A 25,564-nucleotide genomic window follows, 5' to 3' on the forward strand; every position below is an offset into this window, starting at 1 on the left:
TATGACAACTTTAGGAAAGTTAAATATTATGTTATTATTTATTAAACCAACTTTGAAGAATCATAGTTTACTATCTTACTTTCGCGGAAACAACATTTCAAAATGATTTTCGATGCCACAAGTATCGATTGTCATCGATTCCGGTAAAGAGGTGTCAATTTGTTTATTTGGTTTTTGGTTAGCTTTAGTTGATCTGGATTTTTTAATGTAAATCATTGTTTTAGAGGTTTTGTTAGTTAAAAATACGTCGAACTGTTTTATTTGTTTATTTCTAAGCCAAGTGGAGTGATTGTTCTAAATATAGAAACTAAAAATGATTCTATTAACCATCCTGATTGTATCAGGCATTGCTTTTATCATCTTTGCTCTAGCTGTTCAGCCGTTGCGCAAAAAAAGCATTAATGGAAAACATGTAGTTGTTATTGGAGGGTCCAGTGGAATTGGGAAAAGCGTGGCCAAGCTAGCTGCCCGTGAAGGTGCTCACGTAACAATTATTGCAAGAAATGTTGATAGATTGGAAGAGGCCAAGCAAGAGATACAGCAGCATGTTGTGGATGCCAATCAACAAATCATCAGTAGAGTTTCTGTAGATGTTGCTGATTATGCAAGTTTGGACAATAATATAACCCAAATAGAAGATCAGGTAGGCCCCATTTATATGATGGTGAACTGTGCTGGAATGGCAATATGCGGAGTAATAGAAGACCTAACCCTACAAGAAATCAAACAGTTGATTGATGTCAATTACTTGGGAAGTATTTATTCTGTAAAATCCATCTTGCCCAGATTAAAAGAAAGAAAGGATGGAATTGTGGTTCTTACAGGTTCACAAGCTTCGTTAATGGGAATTTATGGGTTTTCGATATACTCAGGCTGTAAGTTTGCAGTTCGGGGTCTTGCCGAAGCTGTACACATGGAAGCAAAACCCTACAACGTATCTGTTACCTTAGCTTTGCCTCCAGATACTGACACCCCTGGATTTGCCAATGAAAATAAAAATAAACCGGAAGAAACGAGAATTATATCTGAAGCTGGGGGATTGGCTAATCCTGACGATGTTGCCAAAAGACTGCTCGATGATGCATTGGTAGGTACATACATTACTTTATTATCCCACCTATTTTAAATCACACATCCAGTTATAAACAGTATCAACTCAAAATATTAAACAATAAAACACTGAAAACTGTTGTTTTTAATGTTTCCAGAAAATTTGTTAACACATTCACCGCCACATCTTCATCATCATACAGTCATGTCACTTTGTGTCTACATACTGAAGGTGGAAAGGCAGAACCTTGTAACTGAAAAATTTGTATATCAAATCAAATCAAATTTATTTAATTCCTTTACACTGTAAATATACAGATTGGACGTGTCAAAAAAATGTATAATAAGTATATAATAATAAGTAATAAGCTAAAATTAAAATTATTACAATTACATATACAGTAGAACCCCGATTATCCGTGCTCGTCGGGACCGGAGGTGGCACGGAAATAAGTATCACTATCAAAATATACATATTTTTACTGGGAAAGATGATATCAATATGTTGTGTCTATCGTGTATTATCAGAATAACTTAAATCATTTAACTAATTCGTGCTTAGTTTGCAATAGAATACCCTATAGGATGGCTGTGTATTTTGACTACAAAACTGGTAAAGGTAAGTAAATGATATTTTGTTTTTTATAAATGTTTATGTTATTGAAACGGGGTTGTGGTATATATAAAGTTTCAACTTCAAGAAAATAAACAAGATTTAAGAAATTATTGGTTTGTTTGTAGAGATCTTGTCCCGTAATATTTGAATATCACGATAGTGAGTTGTCGTCACACATTCAATTTTCAATAGAAGGAAATTAAAAATCTCTCACCCACGCTTTGGCTCTAGAGTTGTTAAATGATGGTAACTAGTCCGAAATAGAAGATTTAGATGACGAAAATGATGATGTTTTTGAGGTTCAATTATTTAAAACTAACACTGATGGCAAGGATATTGAATAAACTGTATTGGATGAAGAACCTGTATTGGATGAAGAACCTGTTCCTTCTACGAGCTCTTCTTCAGCAAGGAGACAATGAAAAGACATGACATTCCAGCAAAAAGTTTTTGATTTATTTTAGTTAGTATGTAATATCATATTAAAAAATTATAAAAATAATTGTTATTTGGTCCTATTAGTGTTTTATGTTTCGCTGTGTCTAGGTACACGTTAACGTGTATGCAAATAAAAAAGTTGCGTACACGCGAATTAAACTTCATCAAGCAAGTGACGTCATTATGTGTTTAGTGATATGTTTAGTGTTTGTTTGATAGAAAAATATTTGTTATTACGGGAAAGGAAGCAGAACTATTCAGATGTTCAAACTTAATTATTGTAATAAATCAATGTGTATATAAAAGTATGTATTCAGGTAGGCAAAATAAATATTTAGTTGACATGACATCTACAAAACACTGTTAAAATAATTTTTATACATAAGTTAGTTATACCAGTTTATAAATCAATGCTGTTGTGTTTATTTTTATTTATACAGGGAGTTGAACTTGTTACGATTTTCATAGATAATTGGTTCTAACTTTGTGAATACCCTGTATAACATAATAAACCTTTATATTTTTGTGATGGAGAAGTTATTTAAGACGATTTCGAACATAAAATAAAATATAGGATGTTCTATTTAAAAAACATAAGTTTGGTCTGCCACTATGGTATCGAACGCCCTGCTGTAACATTGTAACTAATTTTATAATATGAAGCTCAAAGTTTGCAACCATTTTTGTTACTAACTTTTATTGCTATCTATTACTGTAGCGGATCTACTGAGCTTTATCACACTAATCAATTGTCCTGTATATTTTATCTTAATACTTCTGCTACCCTTAATCACGAATTTTTGTCTTTTATCTTTTTCATACTGTTTTAGAATGTTGTTAAACTCATTAATAGAACTAAATAATTGTCCACACTCCATAGTTAATTTAAAAAAATACTAAACAAATAAAAAATAAGAAAACTCTTTACTATTAATCAATATTAAAGGGTAAACACAACGTGATTAGTGATTAGACAAATTCTAACCACACTCTGATACTCACCATACCAGATACTTTTAAATATCACAGCATACACGCAGCTCAAATTAGCGTGTACCAAAAAAACCCAGTCAGAGTGCACGCTAAATAGTGACGTCACTGATTTGATGACGTTTAAGCGTGTACCTAACTTTTTTTATTTGCGTACACGTTAGCGTGTACCTAGACACAGCGTTTATGTTTAACAAAAGTGAATTTTTTCATACACTTACGATCCTGCATTCATGGAACATAAGCCGAGAGCGCACGAATGTGACATGTCATTTGTGACAGATTCAAATTATGAATTTTTTTCTGCATTTTTTACACCTTTTTTAGATATCATATATGGTATTTATTCAAAACGAAACTTCATTTTCACTCAAAAAAAGTTCAGGCCTGAAAGGGATATTTACAGTCACAATCACTGAATAGTTTACACCTTTATTTTTATATTGTAATACTGTAAAATCGCAGTGTCATACGGATTTACTAAATGTTCAATTTCATGTCAAAAATTTTAGTGCGTATTGAAAAATAAAATAAGAAGTTATTAAAAGCTTCCAAAATGCCGTTTATATCACGCTCAAAACCAAAAGTAATTGCCAAACTCAATCATTTTAACTCAATTTTATTTAAAAAAATGCATTTCTGTACTTTCCGTTTTGTTAAATTTTGTAAAATAGATTTATTTTATTTTGATTTTTTAATTTTAATCAACCTATTCTGGGTCTGCCACTGGTAACGTCACTTTGACGTAAAAGGTGCGTTTAAACGAGGTACAAATTCAAAAAATTGGCCACTGGATATTAAAGGGTGTAAACTATTCAGTGATTGTGACTGTACATACGTATCACAAAAAGATAACAGATAAAATAAATCTTCCATTATGAGTCTCTCTTCCGGCATATAGAGTTTCCGTTGAGTAATTTACGATGACGCTATTTTGATAAAATCTCAAAAATGCAATTTGAGTAATAGAAAATCATTGCAGGATAATCCGCAGCACGGATAATCTGCACCCGGATAATCGGGGTTCTACTGTAATATAAAATATAGTATATTAACATACACAACATAATCAAAGTCAAAACACAGATAACAATACAAAAACACTATTACACTACACGCAGTTCATAAGGCTGTCTTTAAATTCCTGGATGGAATAAAAACATCCATTTTCCAGTAATCGTTTAAGTTTTTTTTGAAACAGAGTTGTTGAGTTTGAGTTCTTTAATTGTTGCGGTAGCATTTTATATATAGCGATACCTGAGTTTAAAGGTGTATAGAATGAGTTACTTCGGTTTTTGCTTTAGAATAAGTGGGAAAATTTCCGGAAGGCTTTCCCAGCTGTAACAGCTGTTTAATAGGTGCTGATACACTTATTCTAAAGCGAAAACCGAAGTAACTCATTTTACATAATTTTTTCAGTTACTACAGTGGAACCCCGATAAGTCGGCCCCCGATAACCCGGAAGTCCGGCTAACCCGGACCGATTTTCATCAGACAAAAATTTAACAAATAATTTAACAATTTTATCAAATAAAAATGTATGTAGGCCAAATAATATTTCAGAGATAATGTGTATTTGTGTAATTTGAACACATAAGTACAATAGTAAAAATGATTCATGCACACGGCGGCAGCCAGAGCGACCGTCTCAGCTTATCGGAAAGAACAGACACCTGTCTGTATTCCTTTTTCTTTATTTATGTCAAACTGTCTTAGTATTGTTTAAAAAAGACGTGACTATTTAAAAATTCTTGTATTGTGTGTAGTACAGCCTATTAATCACTTCCGTTCTGTAATGTAATCGTGCTTCAGATTGTGTTTGCTTTGTCTACGTAATGGTAACAAAACGTAAAAATGTTGCAGTGACAATGGAAAAGAAACTAGAAACATTAGGTAGGATTGATAAAGACGAATCTTTAAAATAAATTTATTGCAGCATCATAATATGATATTATGCTACCATAGGTCTGGATCCCGCGTATGAAAAAAAAGTTGATTAATAGCAAGCTAAAAATTTATTAATAGCTTAAGGGTGTCTAGTCGGATAAACTTTGATATATGAGAACACTGGAACAGGGGCAGTTTTAATTGTGGAACAGGTCAAAAATTTGGAACGGTCAGAACACGAAAATGGCACATTTGTTTTGTCCGACAGAACAGACATAAACTCTCCGAACAGAGATTAAACTCTCATGCAAAAATCAGACTGCTATTTATCACCTGTCATAATTCCTGTCATTTGACATATTCTACATGTTCCACTCATTAAAACGCCAATTTGGTGATAAATAGCAGTCTGATTTTTGCATGAGAGTTTAATCTCTGTTCGGAGAGTTTAAGTCTGTTCTGTCGGAAAAAATACATGTGCCGTTTTCGTGGTCTGACCGTTCCAAATTTTTAACCTGTTCCACAGTTAAAACTTCCCCTGTTCCAGTGTTCCCATATATTAATGTTTGTCCGACTAGACACCCTTAAGCTAATAACAAATTTTCAGCTTGCTATTTATCAATTTTTTTTTGTACGCAGGATCCAGACCTACCATATTATGGTGTCGGTACATCTCTACAGTATGACTGAGTTTTTTACCAAGAAATGAACAAAACTCTACACTCTATACAACTATACGTAATTTAGATGTGTACTGTGCATATGTGTTTCATGTTTTTGTAATTGTAATGGAGGTTATTTATTAATTTTTACTATATTCTCCGGCTAACCCGGATTTTCGATAACCCGGATCGGCCGCGGTCCCGATTAATCCGAGTTATCGAGGTTCCACTGTATGTCCTGCCTTTCCGCCAGCGATATACAGTTGTGTCCATAAATGTAGCAATGTGTTAAAAATTAATGTCACTACATGTGTTTTTGGGCAGAGTGCCTTTCTCAAGTGATGGGTTTGTACAATGAGTCTACACTTTAAAGTCTTTAACTGAAGAGGTTGAGGAGTGGGGAGCTGTTTGTCTCGAGTTGGTCATTCAGGATTATATCTGTATTTAATTTATTAATTTCCATATCTTCTAATAATATATTAGAATATTCTAATAATATTGAATTTACAATAGAAGCAGAACAGAATCAGTCCATACATTTTCTAGATTTAAAAATTATGAGACTGCAAAACAAACAAGAGTTCTCCGTATTTCATAAACCTACCCATATTGACACAACCATACACAATTCATCATCCCATCCTACACAACATAAATTAGCAGCATACGACAGCATGTTACATAGATTGACAGAAATTCTCATGTCAAAAAATAACTGATATGGAATTGAACATTATTAAAAAAATATCAGTAAACAATGGGTACAAAATCAGGATATTTAAGGTACTAGTACACTTTAGAACAGTGATTCTCAACCTGTGGTCCGCGAACGGTTTTCATGTGGTCCGCGAAGTGAACAGTCATAAAATAATCAATTTAAATTTGTCAATCATAATCAGTTAATCAAAGGCGTCATATCAACTTTCACTTAGAATCGCAAAAACCAAAAAACCCTTTACTGTTGGTGAGGAATTAGCTTTACCATGTATCGTAGATGCAACTAAAGCAATTTTAGGTGATAAATACGCTAAACAAATGCAAAATATTTTTCTTTCCAATGACACCGTTAGTAAGAGAATTGAAGATGTGGCATCAGATGTTGAAACCCAACTTCTAAAGAAAATTCATTCCTCAAAGATTTTTGCTGTACAACTTGATGAATCTACAGATATTACCAATAAAGCTATTCTTCTTGTTTATATACGATTCATAGATAAAGACAACAAAAAATTATCTGAGGAGTTCCTGACCTCGATTGAGTTGCAAGGTAACACAACCGGTCATCAAGAATAAATACAGAAATAGGTTGCTAAATTTGTATGCTCCTATGAGACTGGCGTTAACTTCTTTCGAGCCAACTTTCAAGTGAGAAGCAAGACCAAGGGAGTCATTAACGTCTTAATTTGGCGCTATCTATGACTTTTTATTTTGTTTTTTATATTACTTTTGTCTTTCACTATGTATTTTCTTTTTTTATTTTGTAAATAATAAATTCATTAGTAAAACTTCAGTGTTCATCTCATTTTACCTGTTATTGGGAAATATTAATAATAATATCTAAGTGGTCCGCCAAGAATTCTGAAAGGTACAAGTGGTCCTCAGTGGTGAAAAGGTTGAGAACCACTGCTTTAGAAGACCAAAAATAAGCATTTTTTCCAGATTTTTTTTTCTCAGAACCCTTATTAAAAATGAACATAAAACTTTTTACATATTAATGTCCAACTCTTAGAGACTACAAGAAATACATATATCTTTTTTCATTTATGCACATACACTAATATTATAGAGGGCGCCAAAGTCGAGGCCTCGAAAAAAAAGTAGTTTCGATGGCGGACAGTTAATCTCAGGATTGGGATCTCTGAAACAAAAAAATCGTACGGCATTTGAAAAAGAAAGGTCTCTTACGTGACAATTTACCACCGTTAGTGAAAAATTCCGCAAAAAAAATATTTTACTGAAATTTGAAAAAATTTTGTGAAAAAATCGCCCGTTTGTCTTCAGTTTTTCATGGTTAAAAAATATTTTTTTTTTTTTTTGGTCAAATTGTGGTACATATATTGTTACGTAAGAAACCTTACTTTTTCAAGTGCAGTACGATTTTTTTGTTTCAGATATCCCCATCCTGAGATTAACTGTCCGCCATCATTTTTCGAGGCCTCGACTTTTGCGCCCTCTACAATATTAGTGCACATGCATAAATGAAAAAAGATATATTTTTTGTACTCTCTAAGAGTTAGATATTAATATGTAAAAAGTTTTATGTTCATTTTTAATACAGGTTCTGAGAAAAAAATTCTTGACAAAAATGATTATTTTTGGTCTTCCAAAGTGTACTAGTACCTTAATACAAATGTAAAGAGCATTTTGCTATATGCCGCAGAAACTTGGAAATTAGTGAAAAAGATTATACAAAAGGTTCAAACATTTGTAAATAGATGCCTTAGACGAATATTGCAAATATATTGGCCAAATCTGATAGGTAACAAGGAAATTTGGAGAAAAACTAATCAAGAGCTAATAGCCAAAACGATAAAGACACAAATAGAAGTTTATTGGACACACATTAAGGAAAAATGAAGATGGTATAACCAAACAAGCCTGGATTACCAACCAACTGGAAAAAGAAAACAAGGCAGACCGATGACATCCTGGAAAAGAAATATTACCAGAGAGCTAGAAGACAATAGGTTAAAATAGAAAGAGGTGAAAGCCCTGACCAGAAACAGAGATGAATGGAGGGGGACTGTAGAGGCCCTATGTTTCAAATGGAATCAAGAGGAGTAAAGTCAGTAAGTAAACAATGGGTACAACGAACAAACAATAATTAACAAAATTTTAAATTAAAAACCTGCATAAGAAAATCCTTATGTAGTACATTCTGCCTGATTACATACCTATAGAGACAAGATATCAACAAAGATTGCCAAACATGTAAGAAAAAGCGGAAAAACACCAGTTTTCTGAAATAACAACTTCGGCAAATACACTAAGAACAATAAGGGGCAAAAGAAAAACCAATTACAGAGTGGTACATACAAACTGATATGTCGAGGGCTGAGAACAATAAGGTTCCAAGCGCCATTTCATAAATTTTTCAGGAGACAAGTTTCTAATTTTAAACTATCACAACTTTGTTATTTGAAGGACTGTAAATCTAAAAATTATTAAATATTAAAAATTAATTTATACTACAGTGTGGTAAATTGTGATAACGCCTCACGTTAGATAATGTCATAAGTAAGATTCTAATGTGCAATTCTGTAACATATTTACTGACGTCTGCAGTGTACTTGGAACCTTATTCTATAAGATTTGTACTTGGAACCTTATGGAATTATAAGATAAACATTTCACAAAAAATTTTAAATTTTCCAAAAATTGTTAGCGCAATTGGTGAAATTAAGATATAAATTTCAAAATAAAATGAATATTTATTTTTAAATAGACAATCATAACACAAAATATATTTTTCCTAAATTTGGCTTAAACAACAGAACTTAAAATGAAAATAAAAAAAATACTTAGGTATATATTATGGAAAAATTAATTAAATTTATCTTTTTTTGTATTCAGAAATTAAAGCCCTCATATAAATATTCCTGATCATGGTTTGGCATCCACTTATAGGAAAATTCAATTTGTTGAATTTTTTTTTCAGTAATTGTTTTCATTCTGTCGGTTGGAGCTATAAGTTTATCCAAATTACTTTGAACTGGTAATATTTTGCTGCGTTTAGCTGCTTTAATGTTAATATTAACAGAAACAAATGGACTATTGTGATCATTTTCTTTGTATTGCACAATAAACTGCTCCCCTTGAGGGGCGGACAAACCCCCCTGGGTACGCCACTGAAAGTATATTTGTTTCGTTGAAATCATATAATAGAAGTATAACTTCTTAAGTGGGTACAAAGTACACAGACTCTTAATTTTTCTAAAGTACTTGTCGCTTGGAACCTTATTGCCCGAACCTGAAAGTATTTCACATACTTGAAACCTTATTTTATCATTGATTACACCGCCATCTAGAAACAATTCAACGTTTTTCAACTATCATTCGATGCAGAATTGTTTATTAAATATAATTCTTAAAACAAAAACGATTTTGTACAAAATGTTGCTTGGAACCCTATTGTTCTCAACCCTCGATGTGGTGACTGTCCAAAAACTTACACGGTTCAAACTGACCAATTACAACTGGGCTAGAACAACATAGGAAAAATATTTCTACAGTTTTCCTTGAAAAAATTTGATCTACGATACTTTCACCTGAAAGGAACGTTAAAGCACATTGGTTTTATATGGTTGCTTTTTAAATTAATACATTTTTCACCTGAAATTAGCACACCTTCCTATCACAAGTTCGAATGATACTGTGTGTACTGGACTATGAGCTTTGATTTTTAATTGTGACATATTGTTTCGTTCCATCTACTGATATATTTTTAAGGTCTCAATATTACAGATTTCTGAGGAGACGGATGATGCATAATAGCATAATATGTTTTGTTGGTGAGATATGCATAAAAATGAAATTTTTGAGTTAATACATTTTTTAACAGGATGTGCGTAATATTTGACAGCATATTTCAGCCTTTTAATACATTTTTTGTTTCAGGTTGGAAAATTCTTTAGTTATTATGGATTTGAGTCAAGTGTCTTAACTACTCTTTGTGTTGGTATGACACCACCCCTTCGATGTATCGAAGTCATTGTACAGACCCTTGTATTAGGCCCCCTGAGGTTACTTGGATGTTACTATGTTACAACCTTCCATAAGGTGGTACAGAATTGCTACAATGATAAAAAAAACCGTGAGTTAGAACAAGATACCCAAAAAGTACAATGAATTGAAATGAGGTACAAGTTGTTGAAGTGTTGTTCAATACTAATATACTTAAGTAATTCCTAAGTGGCATTTAAACCCGTCTGGTCAAATATATTTTATGAAATAATAAGTTTTGGTACGCATACATATTTTTTAGTATTTATAATAAAGTTTTTTGATGTTTCTGTGTATTTATTAAAGAACAAATTCATATAGGAATAAACACAAAAATAATGATGATGAAGATTCCGGAGTGCATTAGCAATCTTGGTAAGTAGGATGTGTATAAATTGGTACCGTTTAGTGATATGTGAACATTCCACTGAAACTGGCTCTCTATAAATATATCCAAATACTTTACACTGGAAACAACTGCTGATATTTTTATAATATTATTGCCGGATTGTATTGCCAAGTTTTTGGATATTGGTAAATTTCTAATTTTACTAGTTACAAGCAAAAAATTTGTTTTTGATATGTTTATCCTCAAAGGTTTATTTTTAAAGAAATCTATTATTAGAGGAAAATCAAATTCAACTTACTTTTTAATTCTTCTGAAAACCTGATATCTCTGGATGGTCCCAATACTGTGCCCTGATATACTCCATAGTTCATATTGGCTTAACCCGGAACAGTTGTGCTCACTTCTGTCACATCAGCAGTCGCGCGTTAGATTTTATCTAACAATACGAATATAAATTCGAATTTACAACAAATATTTTATAGTATTCTTATTTACTTATTATGTTAAAAATATTATTTCTAACAATTATAATTAATGATAATTGGTTCTTACCAAAGCCATAAATTCCACAAAAAGAAGAAGAAAAAAATAAAGCTACGCATTACTACACCCTTCCTCGAAGCACTTATGAGTGGAAAATTATGTTGCAAAATTTTTCATTGAGTTATCACGAAAAAGGATAAAATGTTAGATTTTTTCTAACGGCGCGACTGCTCCTGGGTTACATTCACTCGCTTCTAATATTTGGACACATTGAGTTCTATTTCGAAGATACTTTATTGACTAAAGCCAGTGTTGTAAGAAGGTCCGAGTAACTATATAATTGCATCGAATGCTTCAGCCAAATCAACAAAGATACACAAAGAAGTTTTTTATCAATTGATATTGCTAATTTACTAGTTAGAAACGCAATAACATATTGTGTTGATTTGATTTTAAGGAAACCAAATTTTTTATCTGAAAAGATACTGTTTTTTTTTTAGAAAGCTATTCATATATAAAAGCTTTTTCAAATATTTTAGACACGTCAGATAGCAAAGATATAGATCTGTAGGTAATTTCCAAACTTTCAGTTGATTGTCATTTTTAAATATCAGGGTAACTAGAGCCCTTTTAAATGTTCTTTTTAACTATTTTTAAGTAAGGTAAATTGAAATTAGAAGGTGGAATAGTGCCCTAATATGGAATTCCTTGATTTCTCCGAAAATATAAGTTGGAAGCGCACTACAAGACCATCCTCTATTTCAGTCGCTCTCTTTATTATCGTATTCACACCTCTGGGTCAGATGCGCGAACGATACGTGTCTGGCAGGCGCGTTTTGTTTTATTGTCTCGCAGAAAATTTCAAAGGTAAATATATTCAACGAGGATTATTGGTTATTATGCATGAACACAGACTTGTTATGCTATTGCGTATATCAATAGTACCTTTATTTTGATATTTTATGACCTTCTGTAATTAAAACATTACGACTTGAAAAAATGTTGATACTAGTTTGAACTAATGTACAAATCCAAATATGGACAGTCGTTGGTGCCTAATTATGGAATAGTGGATTAAGTGTAAGTGGGCTCATTATGATTGTGCTGGTCCAGAGTTTCATACATGGATCTGTGATGTCGGCAAGTGAATTAAGCTACTTCTTTCATTTTTCACAATTTTCTTATTTAAATTTATTTGATCTCAGATGTTTATGTCTACTTTTGCTATTGATATGTTTGTTTATGCCTATATTACATATATGGGTACCTATTCCATATTTGGTTCCTCATTTGGGATTTTGTTTTTTTGTTCGATTTTTTTTTGTTAATTAAGATATTTAATAGAAGGCTTTTAATTACTACATCAAATGTATGACTGATGTGTCATAATATTAAATTGTTTTCATTTCTATAAAGGTATTATTTTATATCCCCAAAACAAAATGGTATTCCATAATTGGCGACTTTCCTCTATCTAATAATTTCCAAGTTTGTGTGTTTGACTAGGAGTTTATCCATTTTTTTTATTCATTATATTATTTCTCTGGGTATTTTAACCTTCCGATGACCAACCTTTTTTTGTTACACAGATGACCAACGGGGGTAAAAAATGACCCCAAGTCAAAAATGACAATTGACAAAAAAATGAAGTTGTTTTAAGAAATGTAATAATGTATTCGTAATTTTAATGTTACTATTGTATCAATAAATTAGATATAAATATAAACATTAGTAAAACATATTTTTAATTAGGTATAACTGAACAAAAACAGGAATCATCATTCTGAACTTAGAACTAAAGAAATTTTCAAATATACACTAATTACGTCGCCACAGGTTTAGCAAACAATTTTTATCAATATTGAAATGTTTCTTACATACAATTACACATAATAGACGGTATTTACTTAATATAAAATTGGAATATGGAAGGCCAAGGGAGTTCATCTGACCCCAAATTCAGAAAATATATTTTTTTTTCGTAAAATATAGGGAATTTTTTTATTACAAAATATGAGGGTATCTAGAATGATATTAAAGTCAAATAAAAAAATAATGAGTAAAATTGAAAACATTTTTGAATTTATTAAATAAAAACATGCATTGGTGTCCAAATTTACCCCCTTGGTCATCCGATGGTTAAACGATTTTGTATAGTTAAATATCTATTTATTTATTTATTTATTCACGGGCAAGCCCTATTCCGATATAAATTTTACAGTGTTCTAAATTATATAACATAATTATACAATTATATAACATTAATGTTAACCAATTATATAACATAAACTATCGTAATATAACATATAACCAAGTGGTTTGAGAAAAAATAACTCGTATGAGTAATACAGTTACAAAAAAGAAAAAAAAAAAAGAATAAGATAACATTAGGTCAGTACAATTACAAACAAAAGATATCACCTAAATCAATTCGGAAATGTTGTAAGGTATAACGGTTTTAAGTTATCTAATACATACAGGTCATGTAACACTAATCACAATACAAAAGCTCTGGCCGAAAATATTAAAAAGTTAAAAAGTTAGGGAAGAAATTAGGTTTTTAAAGCGGGAAACTGATATATTAAAAATTTCGAGGTTATTTAATGAGTTAGCTAATCGAAGAGTTCTAGGAATAAATGTGTTGTAAGAATAATTGAATCTATGAAAAGAGACATAAAAGGTTTGCACCTGCCTAGTCGAACGACTGGGGACAAATAGAGATATTTTGGAGAGAAGTTCGGGGCAGTTACACAGCCCGTTGATAATTTTAAATAAAATAATTATAAATATCCTGATTATTTGATTTGATTAGCGTTTGTTAATAGTTATTTTCATGATTTATTGAAAAAGGATTGCCTTTCATCGATTTATTTTTGAATTGATTGTATATTTGTCAGTTTTCAGTAAAACTTTCATTATTTAATTAAATTAAATACCAAATAGAGTTAGGCCTACACCCTCTTATCTATGGCATAGCTTTATACAAGAATTCGTAAGAAAAAAAACGGCTATGGCTTACACATTTTACATTTTTTATTATTGGTTTATTTTCTGTTCTGGGTTATTTTATATACCTACGAAGCCATCTATGATTATCCTACCGCATTCCTACCATATAAAATGTTTTTCAAGGAAACTGTATGATGGGCAAGTTTCTCGAGAACGATTTTGTTTTTATGTTCCGTACTGGCAAAATTATTAATAAACAATATTAAAGAAAGCTCTGAATACATTGTAATAAGTATATGTTTAATACGATAATTAGTGTCTTAAATAAAATAGAAAGACTTAAAATAAGTAGTGCTGTACATATTTATTATAAATAAAATAAATTAGTTTTTATGTGTAGTGACGTTCATCAAAAATATCCGCAGTACGTTAGAAATTGCCTGATACGTCAACTACTTTATGTATAATTATGAAATAACTGTCAAAACTATAAAATTGTAGTGGTACAAGTGGTATTGGTAAAAACAGTGATGGTGATGTAGTGTTTTTAGGCAAAAGAAAGACTTTTACGAAATTATGAACTATTTTAACAATATTGGAATTGAAGCATTATGATTTACAGGCCACATGTCCGCAGACGAAAAATAAAATTTCGTACTGTCGGTACCGACTCATAATTGGCAATCATTATTTGCATATCTCAAGACCATTATATAAATAATGTACGGGTAAAATAATATTATTAGTTGTGTTGTGGTGTAGTGATTAGCTAAAATTCAATTTTGAACTATTACTGCTACTAGTGATTGCTGTTTTAACATAACTGTTATTTTTAATTGCTACCAGTCACAGTAATAATACATACATTACATAGGTGTGTGTAGGATTATTGATAAATAAGATGTTTATCAAAAACAAAGAATAGTTTTTGACATATCTATTATTTATTTACGTTTATTAATTTATGTATATATATTTATTCAAAATGTGCTTAAGGCATTCATATTGATAAGAATTATCAGAAAGACAAACGATTTGGTAGGCAGAATTAATTTTAAATTTGGGTTTAAAGGGATAAATCTACACTTTTCCCTTTTTATCTCTAGGCACAGGGGGGTAAACTAGGGTGACCAAATCATAAACTTGAAAAAATGGGACACATCCAAAGAGAGTTTGAGGACAATACTCTTCAGGGGCCTCCATGGAGACGTAATCATTGAAACATTCTCTTTTTAGCTAATTTGTGACATAAACCTTTTTCAACTTGCCTACGAATATGTAACTTAATTTAAAATGAGGGGCGTATAATAAATAAAAACAATGATATTGCAGCTTAAAAAAAGGGACAATCACGTTTTTATGGGATGTTTGGTCACCCTAGGCCCTAGGGTAAAGTAACCAACTAGTCATGGTCATGTCAAAAATTTCACATTGGTCAAAGTAATGTGGTTATAGACTGCAAGATACTGTTATCCATTGCCACAATATAATATGTTGTGGATTAAAAGGATTAAAAAAATATTACAGTAAAACCTGCCATATCCGGATCAATGTGGCGACAGACCGATCCGGATATGAAAAAATCCAGATATCAAGACCACTACTTCTTTTACAGTCTCTGAAACCTTTTCTCCTTCATACATTCCAGTAATCAACACCGTCAATAACTTTCGTCGATAGACACGTTTTATAGATTCTATAATACATTATTTCACCACCTTTTAGTTCTTCTTTTAGTGCGTTGTTCAACAGCAGGACTGCCTTTCTCGGTAGATTTCGGTAGATCCGGACGGCGCAGAACCGTCTGGATATGGGGAGGTCCGGATATGAATGACAGGTCTGGATATGGCAGGTTGTACTGTATTTTTTTAATCCTTTTTTTCAAAATCATTTTCTTTGGAACTGGTCAAGTAGTGATCAGCTAAAATTTGATGTTTAAGTATCACTGCTAGGAGTGATTGGCGGGGAACCGCAAAGTGGGCGACGCCTGATGGCGAATTTGAAAAGCATCAACTCTAGGAAAACATTGACTTTGCCATTAATTTGTGTACATATTTGCGGTCAGTTTATGTTGTAATTAACAATGATTTCGACTTAAAAAAACTATTGCAGTGTTCCTCAGTATTCATTCCTATTATACTCTATGTAATAACCTAACTCAGCGGTTCTCAAACTTTTTTAGTCGCGGCACCCTTGTAGGGCTAAAAATATTTCAAGGCACACCAATCCTTGCAGCGATTTGGATCAATAAAATACAGTACATTTGATATTTAAATATCCTTACTTAACGTGATAAATGAAACTGTTTTGATGATGTTTTCATTATATCCTTTATAATTGTGGGAATCTTTGTAAGTTTGACCCTTAAATTCCTTGATGCTTGAAGTTTGCTTCTGTATTTGTTTTTAATGTAAGCATATGCAGAAAAAGAAGACTCACAGAGATAAGTCGATATGAAACACACGAGTTTTTTCACTGCAACTTTGCTAACAACATTATTTTCTGAATATACCTGCACCCAGAACTCTTATTGGCTTCCTTCACGGTATTTGAGTTTTAAACTGCTATCTTCGCTGATCTCAAGTAGATTTTGAAAAACTTCATTTGTCATTCCGATAGGTTTATTTTTTGGGTCGCACGAAAATGGGTCCATAATCCAGCTATATAAGTCATCTGAGTCAATGTCAGGAAAATAGTTTACAATACTTTCTTCCAAACCTTGCAAATGATCAATATAAATTTCAAAGAAGTTCGTTTGAGGATTGATTTTATTTGTTATAATAAATTCCTGTAATCGAGAGAAATTTGTGAGGTTCCTCTTTTCAACACATGCTTTGAAAAATGTAACTTTTTTACGCAAGGCTTTGATTTTATCTAATTTTGTTCCTCTTTTGCCTTGAAGCGAAGTGGTAGTTTTATTATTTCGAAGATGTCTGAAAGGTATCCCAATTTTGGCAGCCAATTGACATCTTTTAATTCTTGGATGAAAGACTCATCTGTAAATGTGATAATCAATGGATCATTTAGTTCAAATAGTCTCCCTAAAATTGTTCCCCTCGATAGCCACCGGACCTCTGTGTGGAGCAAAAGATTGAAGTGATCCATACCCTACCCATATCTTCCTTCAGCAGTGAGCTTTAAAAGGCGTGCTTGAAGTGGACGGCTCTTCACATGGTTAATTATTTTTACAGAACATCCAATACGTTTTTCAAATCTTGCAGTATCTTTTTAGTTACCAAAGAATGGCGATGTAAGATACAATGACTGCTGGAGGCATTTTCTGCCACTACCTTTATTCTAGACACTGCCCCTCTAACTTTACCAACCATTGCAGCAGCTCCATCACTGCAAATGTTCACACATTTACTCCACTCTATATCATTTTTTCTTATATACTTGTGAATAGCCTTGATAATTTCTTCACCAGTGGCATAACTTTTAAGCTCTTCACACATAAGGAGTTCTTCTATATTCATCCCGAATGGGAACCTCACAAACACAAGCAGAACAGCAAATCCAGCAAAGTCGGTACTTTCATCAAGCTGTAAACTGAAGAATGCACAAGTACTGTTTGACATCTACACATTATCAATGTTCTTGGTCATATCTGGACCTAACATGCATTGTACGACATCCTTCACGCAAGGTTTAATCAGTTCCTCGACAATGGTATGGGATTTTCCAGCTTTTGCAATGTGCAAACCAGCAATAAATGATGCTTCAGTGACGTTTTAATGTTTGATTACTTTCCAAATGTCTTTTAATTTAGATGGAACCAAGCACCCATTAACAACAATTTTGTGACAATTAACGCATTGGCCTTCTGGTGCCTGTTCGTTGCCAACTTCAATAAAGCCATATAACGTGAGATAGCTACGATCATACCTTATTATTTTTCCCCGCATTTCTTTTTGGTAAGGAACCTCCTTTCCACGAATTGAGGGAGAACAACTTGGATGAGCTGGACTCGAATGGATCTCGTGGACATTCGCATCTTCTCCATCTCTGCTAGTTGTCACTGAATCAGTTGATTCAGATGCTTCAGTGACTTCACTACATTTCCTTTTCAAATACCCAGATTTCAGCCAATTTTCCATTATTATGGAATGAAAAAAATGTCCCAAATAAAAGAGAGGAAAACATTACCAACAATGAAAGGTATTTAATTTCGGTTGTTCGGCTTTTCTTAAATGTTCCACGTCACCCTTGGCAAATGCTTGAGGCACCCCAGGGTGCCGCGTCACCCACTTTGAGAACCTCTGACCTAACCTAACCAATGCCAAATCACACATTTTGTTAATTTAACGTTTGTATTAAACGTAGTATTTTTTAATGTTTAAGCGACTGCAAAATTAAATAAATAACTAAAATGTAGTATATATTCTGTACATAGAATGTACATTGTTATGCAAAATATTCCGACCACCTCGTAATTTCCAGAACACAGTTATTATAAAGTAAGTTCACCTACTTATTTTCCAGTTTTTATTTAATTAAAAATTGTTATCTTTTGCTGTAAAATAAATTGTAGTGCACCTATTAATTAAATTAAAAACAAAATTAGAAATTCTAAAATAGATTAATAATTTTTAAAACAATGTGTGATTATTGGGGGGCCAGATTTTTTATGAAAAAAAGGTAAAAAAAGTAGTTACCATCAAATTTTAATGAATGCATACAGATGAAACATAATTTTGAGTTGTCTTTAGATTATAAGATGTCTTAGTGGCAAAACTTAGTGGTTACTTTGGCAAAACACTCGTGTAAATGATTTTAATTTAACGTTTTAGAACTGTGAGGTCAAATGACAAAATGAATTGTTTTCCTAGAGTTATCGTCCATCTTTGAAATTTTGAGCGCCCTCTGTCGGAATTTAATTTTGCGAATTGCTATTTCAACATAACTGTTACTTTTAATTGAATCATTTATTTTGGAAAGGGGGTAAGCACCATTTTCTACTTTTTGAGTTATTGTAAAAAACCCTTCTCTCTTTCTATATCTGTGTCATTTGATGTTAAATGCAGTTTCGCAGTATATCCACTCAAAATGCATCAGTGTTTGCTTCCTTCCAATACCAAATGACACGGATATAGAAAGAGAGAAGGGTTTTTTTACTATAACCCGAAAAGTAGAAAATGCCCCCGTTTCAACAATAAATGATTCAGTTGCTACCAGTCACAGTAATACACTCGCGACCACAAAAAGCGGGTCACTCGATGAGTTATTCAAGTTAGATGTCTCGATTTTTCTAAACCTGTTGTCCGATTTGAGTGATTTTTTTTAGTATGTTATAGCCTTATTCTTTAACAATAGCGCCATAATAATATTGTTGCTAGACAGGTAAATTGTCATTGTATACCGGGTGTAATAATCATACTGTGTTTATTCCTCAAAGTTCTAAACACCCCGAGGAATGTTTTAACATAGATAAAATATTGAAATTAAAACTCGATTGTTCGCTCGATTCCATTCGTTTACCAGCAGTGGAAGTATACGGATGTATGTTTTGATTTGTTTTCTTGTGTTTACAAGTTTTGTTATTTGTTTTGATTTATGTGTTGTGAATACTAGCTGTAAGTGTTTCAATTTTTATTACCATCATCACATCGACCTAGTTAATTTTTGCACATCTAACCTTGAAAATGACGTACACTTGTGAACATTGTCTTACACAATATTCTGACTCGGATAAATACAACCAGTTAAGATGTAATGGAGATTGCCAAAGAAACTTCTGTATGAAATGTACAAAATTAAACAAGACCATCACTAAAGCCCTATTGGACCAAAAGTCTTCTCACCTTAGATTTTTTTGTACCGTATGTGACTCTCCAAGTTTAAATTATTTAAATGACAAAATTACAAATTTATCAAAAAATCAAATACCTTTAGAGAACTTTGAGGCCTTAATTCAAGTTACTAAAAAACTAAATGACAATTTGCCTGTTTTCATCGAGACTTATGACCTATTAACTAAAAATGACGGCAAACTGGACTATCTTACGAAAAAAATTGATGAGATCCACAAACTAAACAACCTGCTGAATCCTGAGAAGGTTTTAAAATCTGTAAGGCAGATGGAACACGACATTTTTAATATATCGTCAGTTTTTTTCGGCTCTTCTTCAGATGAGACTATCAAGGTTGAAATCCAAGACACAAATTCAACTGAGATTAAGTTGGGATTAGAAAGGCTCTCTTCAAATATCGGTGATATGTCAAATCAAATGAGCAGTCTTACAAAAAATCTATCTAATATACCAACTAAAAAAGAGATATTGAAGAAAAATACATCTTATGCCACCGCAAGTACCCAAACTGAAGAGCCCCGACATATCGAACTAAGTCCAGAGCAAAAGCCAAAAATTACAGAAGATAAATGTCACTTTGTAGTTATTAGTAACTTGACCCCAACGTACACCCCTGTACAAGTTGTGCACTATATCAAAGAGAGGCTAGGCATTAAGGAATACATTAGATGTTACACACTCCTTAAAGATGCCGACACAGCAACTGGCTCTTCGTTCAAAATAGGTATAAAATCTAGAACAGCTATTAACCTATTATTTAATAAGGAAATTTGGCCACCTGGTGTTAACATCAAATGGTCTATAGAATCATCCAATTCTGAACCAACGCTTTCATCTGAGTCACATACGCTTTCATCTGAGTCACATAAGAATCCGAAGAATCTCAGAAGTTCTGTCACCTTGGAAAATCCAATTACCAATTCTCGCAAGAACAAAGATGAAGTAGAAAACACAAACATACGTACAGACAAGCAGGCCATCGAAGTTTGTAAATCTAAGAATCCGTTCCATTCGCCTGTAAATTTCATTAAGAAGGATACTTTAGAACCTTCGATAAATCTGGATCCTTTGACCCCACCAAGAGTTAGATTAACCAATAACTCGAATAGTCGATATCTTCTAGCCAGATTAAGGGAACCGGATATCTTAAAAGCCATTAAACTTCATCTTGCTTATCTACACGACCAACCAGCTTCAGTGTTTTACGATGGATTTACCAATACAAGCGTTAAACTCTTTTTGGCTTCCGAGGGACTTCCCACTAAGACTGAAGATCTACGACGAATTCTGCTGGAATTTAACAATGCCTATGGGATTGGTCCAGATGAGGTGGAAGCTGATCTTGATGCTTACAGATCCTTTCTCACTTCTGAAAGAATTATTCACCTGCAGAAATCAAGGGAATGTCACCGAAATTACTATTCCGCTGCCTCTCCAAAACGAAATTTTTAAACATCACGACGTGTTCTGAGGGACTAGAATCCTCAAATTGTTTTAGTGATAACAACTTTAGCATGGTTCTGATTAATATTCGTTCTATAAGGTACAAAACTGATGAATTGTTTTTGTTCCTAGAGGAATTAGGATTTCCCCCGGTAGTTGCGGTTACTGAGCACTGGCTTGAAGTCAACGAGCCTTTTTTTGTAGAAAAATACACCACAATTGCTAGGTATGATCGTCCAAGCTCAGCTTACGGAGGCACCCTAATTCTATCTACGAGCAATGATTTTTCTTCGGTAACAAAATATGACTTTCTGCTAAGTGAAGCCTTCTTTGAGTTTTCGTTAATTTACAATAAGAATCTTAATCTTTATATTATTTGCATTTATAGATCACCTAACTCTTCCGTGGAACTATTTTTTCAGAACCTGCTAAATTTGTTAGATGACCTGCCCCATAAAAGTAGAAAAATTTTATGCGGGGACTTTAACATTGATTATGCTGCTGCTAGTGCTACACAAATATCCTTGGTCAACATATTTGAATCTTATGGTCTAACAATGCACGTTGATTCTCCTACAAGGATAACAAAAACTTCATCTACCATAATTGATTATACTGTCTCAGATTTTTCACCCCTTGATGTCCACTCTACAATTATTAATGCTGGACTATCTGATCATGAAGCAGTTTATACGAAGTTTAATATCTTGAGCAAACCCTCCTCGAAAACCCGACGTTTAGGCAGGATTTTTTCCACCCGGAACTTTCGTAATTTCCAAAATTTATGCTCAACCTCTGAGTGGCGCTTTCCTGCTATGGACGTGGATAATAATTTCAGTGCTTTTTTGGATAAGCTTGTCCGTATCTTCAATAAAGCATTTCCTTTAATTGCAATTAAGCCAAAACATCGCAAACCCTGGACTACTAAAGGTATCCGAATATCTTCCAAGAATATGCGTTCTCTTCTCTATATCAGGAAATTTACTACCAACGTTTCTATCACTGAATATATCACCAAGTACAGGGCAACCTATCTTAAACTTATAAAATCAGCTAAAAAAGACTACTACCATAACCGTTTGGGAAGCTCAAAAAGTGTTGCAAAAGAAACTTGGTCCATAATAAACGATCTTCGAAATAAAACCCACACTGCTAAAACAATTTCCCTTCCAGACCCTGAAAATCTAAATGAATACTTTGTTAATGTGAGTAAAAATATTACATCAACTATTTTGCCACAACAAGATCCCATTGCTTATCTCCCTAATTCAAGAAAGGTCTCGAATTCATTCTTTATAAAACCAGTCGATAAATCTGAACTGATCCAAACAATCAATAGTATCAAAAGCAAATCCTCCTGTAGTACTGATGGTCTATCGATAAAAATTATTTCTAATCTCCCAGAAAATGTGTTAGAAGTCCTCATCTCACTAATTAATGATTCCTTTGAGAAAGGTAAATTTCCAGAGTGCCTGAAGACAGCCATCATTATTCCTCTTCATAAGGGTGGTGAAATATCTAATACCTGCAATTATAGACCTATTGCACTACTACCGGTACTCTCCAAAATTATTGAGAGACTCATAAAAGCCCGACTTATGTCCTTTCTAGTTGAAAACAACATTTTATCACAAAATCAGTTCGGCTTTTTAAATAATAAATGCACCACTGATGCCATCTTTTCTGTACTACATGAGGTTTATCAAGCACTGAACAATAATCTTCACACTGCCACCGTTTTTTGTGACTACGCCAAAGCTTTTGATTGTGTAAATCATAACATTTTGATAAGAAAACTAAATTTCTACGGAATTCGAGGTATTTCTTTAGATTGGTTCCAATCTTACTTGGATGATAGGAAACAACTGGTTAGAGCAAACGATACAGACTCTAGTCTCAAAAACATTGTATGTGGGGTACCTCAAGGTTCAGTATTGGGTCCTCTACTTTTCCTTATCTTTATTAATGACATCACTAGTTTAAAAATCGATGGAAAAATCTTTCTTTTTGCTGATGATACCAGTATCACTTGGAGCAACTCAAATATTGCAACTCTTCATGCTACTATAACTTCTGATCTACTTACAATAAAAACCTGGTCTGACTCTAATTTACTCTCGTTTAACGTAGATAAAACAGTAGCATTGTCTTATAAAGGAGTCCTTCAACCCTTACCTCTTAATAACAGCCAGATCAGTACCGTTGATTCTGTGAAATTTCTTGGTATTTTTTTAGACAGCAACCTTAAATGGTCCCACCATATCGATTTGTTAAGGAAGAAACTATCCTCAGCTTGCTATGCTATAAGATCTGTTTCGAATGAACTCAATTTAGCATCTTCCAAAATAACATATTTTTCTTTGTTCGAGTCACATCTTCGTTATGGTCTTCCTTTTTGGGGTTCTGGTACAGCTGCCCAATTCGATGTTATTTTCAAATTACAAAAAAGAGCAATTAGATATCTGTTTGGCCTCAGAAGAACAACACATTGCAGAAGTTACTTCAAAGATCACAGAATTTTAACCCTTCCATCTTTGTATATTTTAGAAACTGTTTGCTTAATTCGTAAACATCTACATGTCTTTCCACCAAGACCTAATCATGACTACTTCACGAGAAATTCTACGTTTGACGTCTATATGCCGACCCCGTCCTCTGAGTTAGTAAAGAAATCTATATTATATTCCGCAAAAAAACTTTACAACCATCTCCCTCTACAACTTAAATCTGCAGCATCTTTCCCCAAATTCCGTAAACTGACAAAAGCCTACCTATCTGAAAGACCATATTATTCAGTAGAAGATTTTTTAATCAATAACTAAGAAATTACAGTACACTTTGCACAAGTAGTATTTTTATTATCATTTTTTTTTTGTCTATATTTGGGTGTCATATGCAGCAGCTTAACTTTTAAACTTATTAATTACTAGGTAGACTATGCATTTGCAATTTACTTAAATTTTGCAATTGACTACTTCTGTTTAACTTCATTATTATTGTTATTATTGTAAATATATTGACGATTTATGTAATTTTAGTAAATTGAATTGTTATTGTTTTGTTGTCTTGACTTTTTATAAGCTTTGTCGATAAAATTGTACAATTTTTCATGACAATAAAGCATACTTCTATTCTATTCTATTCTATTGTAGCCTTAGGCTTTCTTAACATTTTCTTTTTTGATTTATTTGTTTATGTTGGATAGTAAAATAGTTAGGCACCTTCACTCAACGAAAAAGGTACGTAATATCAATAAAAATATTAATTCAGACAACAAACGCAATTCTTAAAATTTGTCCAATTCTTGGTTTTATTGGAACAACAAAGCGATGTTCATCAATTCATTATTTTCGTTAGTTGAGCCAATGTATTACGTTTATTGAATGGACGAACATTCATTATGTATACCATAATATCACTTTATTGATATTACGAACTCAGTTCATTGAGTCAACGAACACTATTTATTGAAACAATGAACTTTCATTATGTATACCATAATCTCACTTTATTGATATTACGAACTCTGTTCATTGAGTCAACGAACACTATTTATTGAAACAACAACGTCGTTAATTGACCGACGAAAACCATTCGTTGTGCCAATAACAGTGTTATTTCTCCTAACGTATTTCGTTTATTTCTACAATTATTTCCGTTTATTGTTACAATTAATTCCGTTCATTGGCACAATAAATACGGTTATTCTTACAAGCAATTCTATTCATTCTTACAATCAGTTTCGTTCATTCCTACTATGAACGTATTTTATATTAATAATTACTGAATGCATTAGCCCAATATATCATATTAATTGATTAATAATAATTTTTTAAATCCCCTTTTTTCCTTAACCTTTAGGACTTTACACTGTGTGATTTCTCATAATTATTATATCGCTTATACAATGCACTGGAATAAGTGTTACACTCCCCCCCCCCTTATTAACTTATTTATTTTTAGCACATAAGCAAAACGCTCAGACAGGTCGATTTTTAAAATTATCAAAGTATATTATAACATCAATGTTTCGAACTTTACACGATCCCTCTTCAGGTGACAGGCGTAACTTTGATTTTTTTAATGGGAAAGTACATCAAGTGACAGCTCATTTAAAAGTGTTTGAAATGGTGATTTCAAAAATGTATAACACTTTAATCATTTT

At 32.6% G+C, this 25,564-nt stretch overlaps 2 protein-coding genes across 4 annotated transcripts in view; both read left to right on the forward strand.

Annotated features, from left to right (window-relative positions):
* The first annotated feature begins 154 nt into the window (after positions 1-154).
* Positions 155-10,653, forward strand: LOC126893451 (3-ketodihydrosphingosine reductase). Its single transcript, XM_050663659.1, has 2 exons — positions 155-1,087; positions 10,261-10,653. Exons 1-2 carry the CDS (start codon positions 314-316, stop codon positions 10,489-10,491), a joined length of 1,005 nt encoding a protein of 334 aa, XP_050519616.1. The 5' UTR covers positions 155-313; the 3' UTR covers positions 10,492-10,653.
* Positions 10,654-14,632: 3,979 nt separating this feature from the next.
* Positions 14,633-25,564, forward strand: part of LOC126893452 (E3 ubiquitin-protein ligase SIAH1A) — a 97,017-nt gene continuing 86,085 nt past the window's right edge. For all 3 annotated transcript variants that reach the window (XM_050663661.1, XM_050663660.1, XM_050663662.1), the window contains exon 1: positions 14,633-14,868. The gene's annotated coding sequence lies outside the window, so the exon portion shown is untranslated. The remainder of the gene's footprint in view (positions 14,869-25,564) is intronic.

This window comes from Diabrotica virgifera, chromosome 10, assembly GCF_917563875.1.
Source record: "Diabrotica virgifera virgifera chromosome 10, PGI_DIABVI_V3a".
Taxonomy (NCBI): domain Eukaryota; kingdom Metazoa; phylum Arthropoda; class Insecta; order Coleoptera; family Chrysomelidae; genus Diabrotica; species Diabrotica virgifera.

Excerpts from the sequence above, each read along its gene's own strand:
- LOC126893451 (XM_050663659.1), top strand. The coding sequence starts at position 314 with ATGATTCTATTAACCATCCTGATTGTATCAGGCATTGCTTTTATCATC. Across the intron at positions 1,088-10,260 it reads GACTGCTCGATGATGCATTG|GTTGGAAAATTCTTTAGTTA; the intron begins GTAGGTACATAC and ends TTTTTGTTTCAG.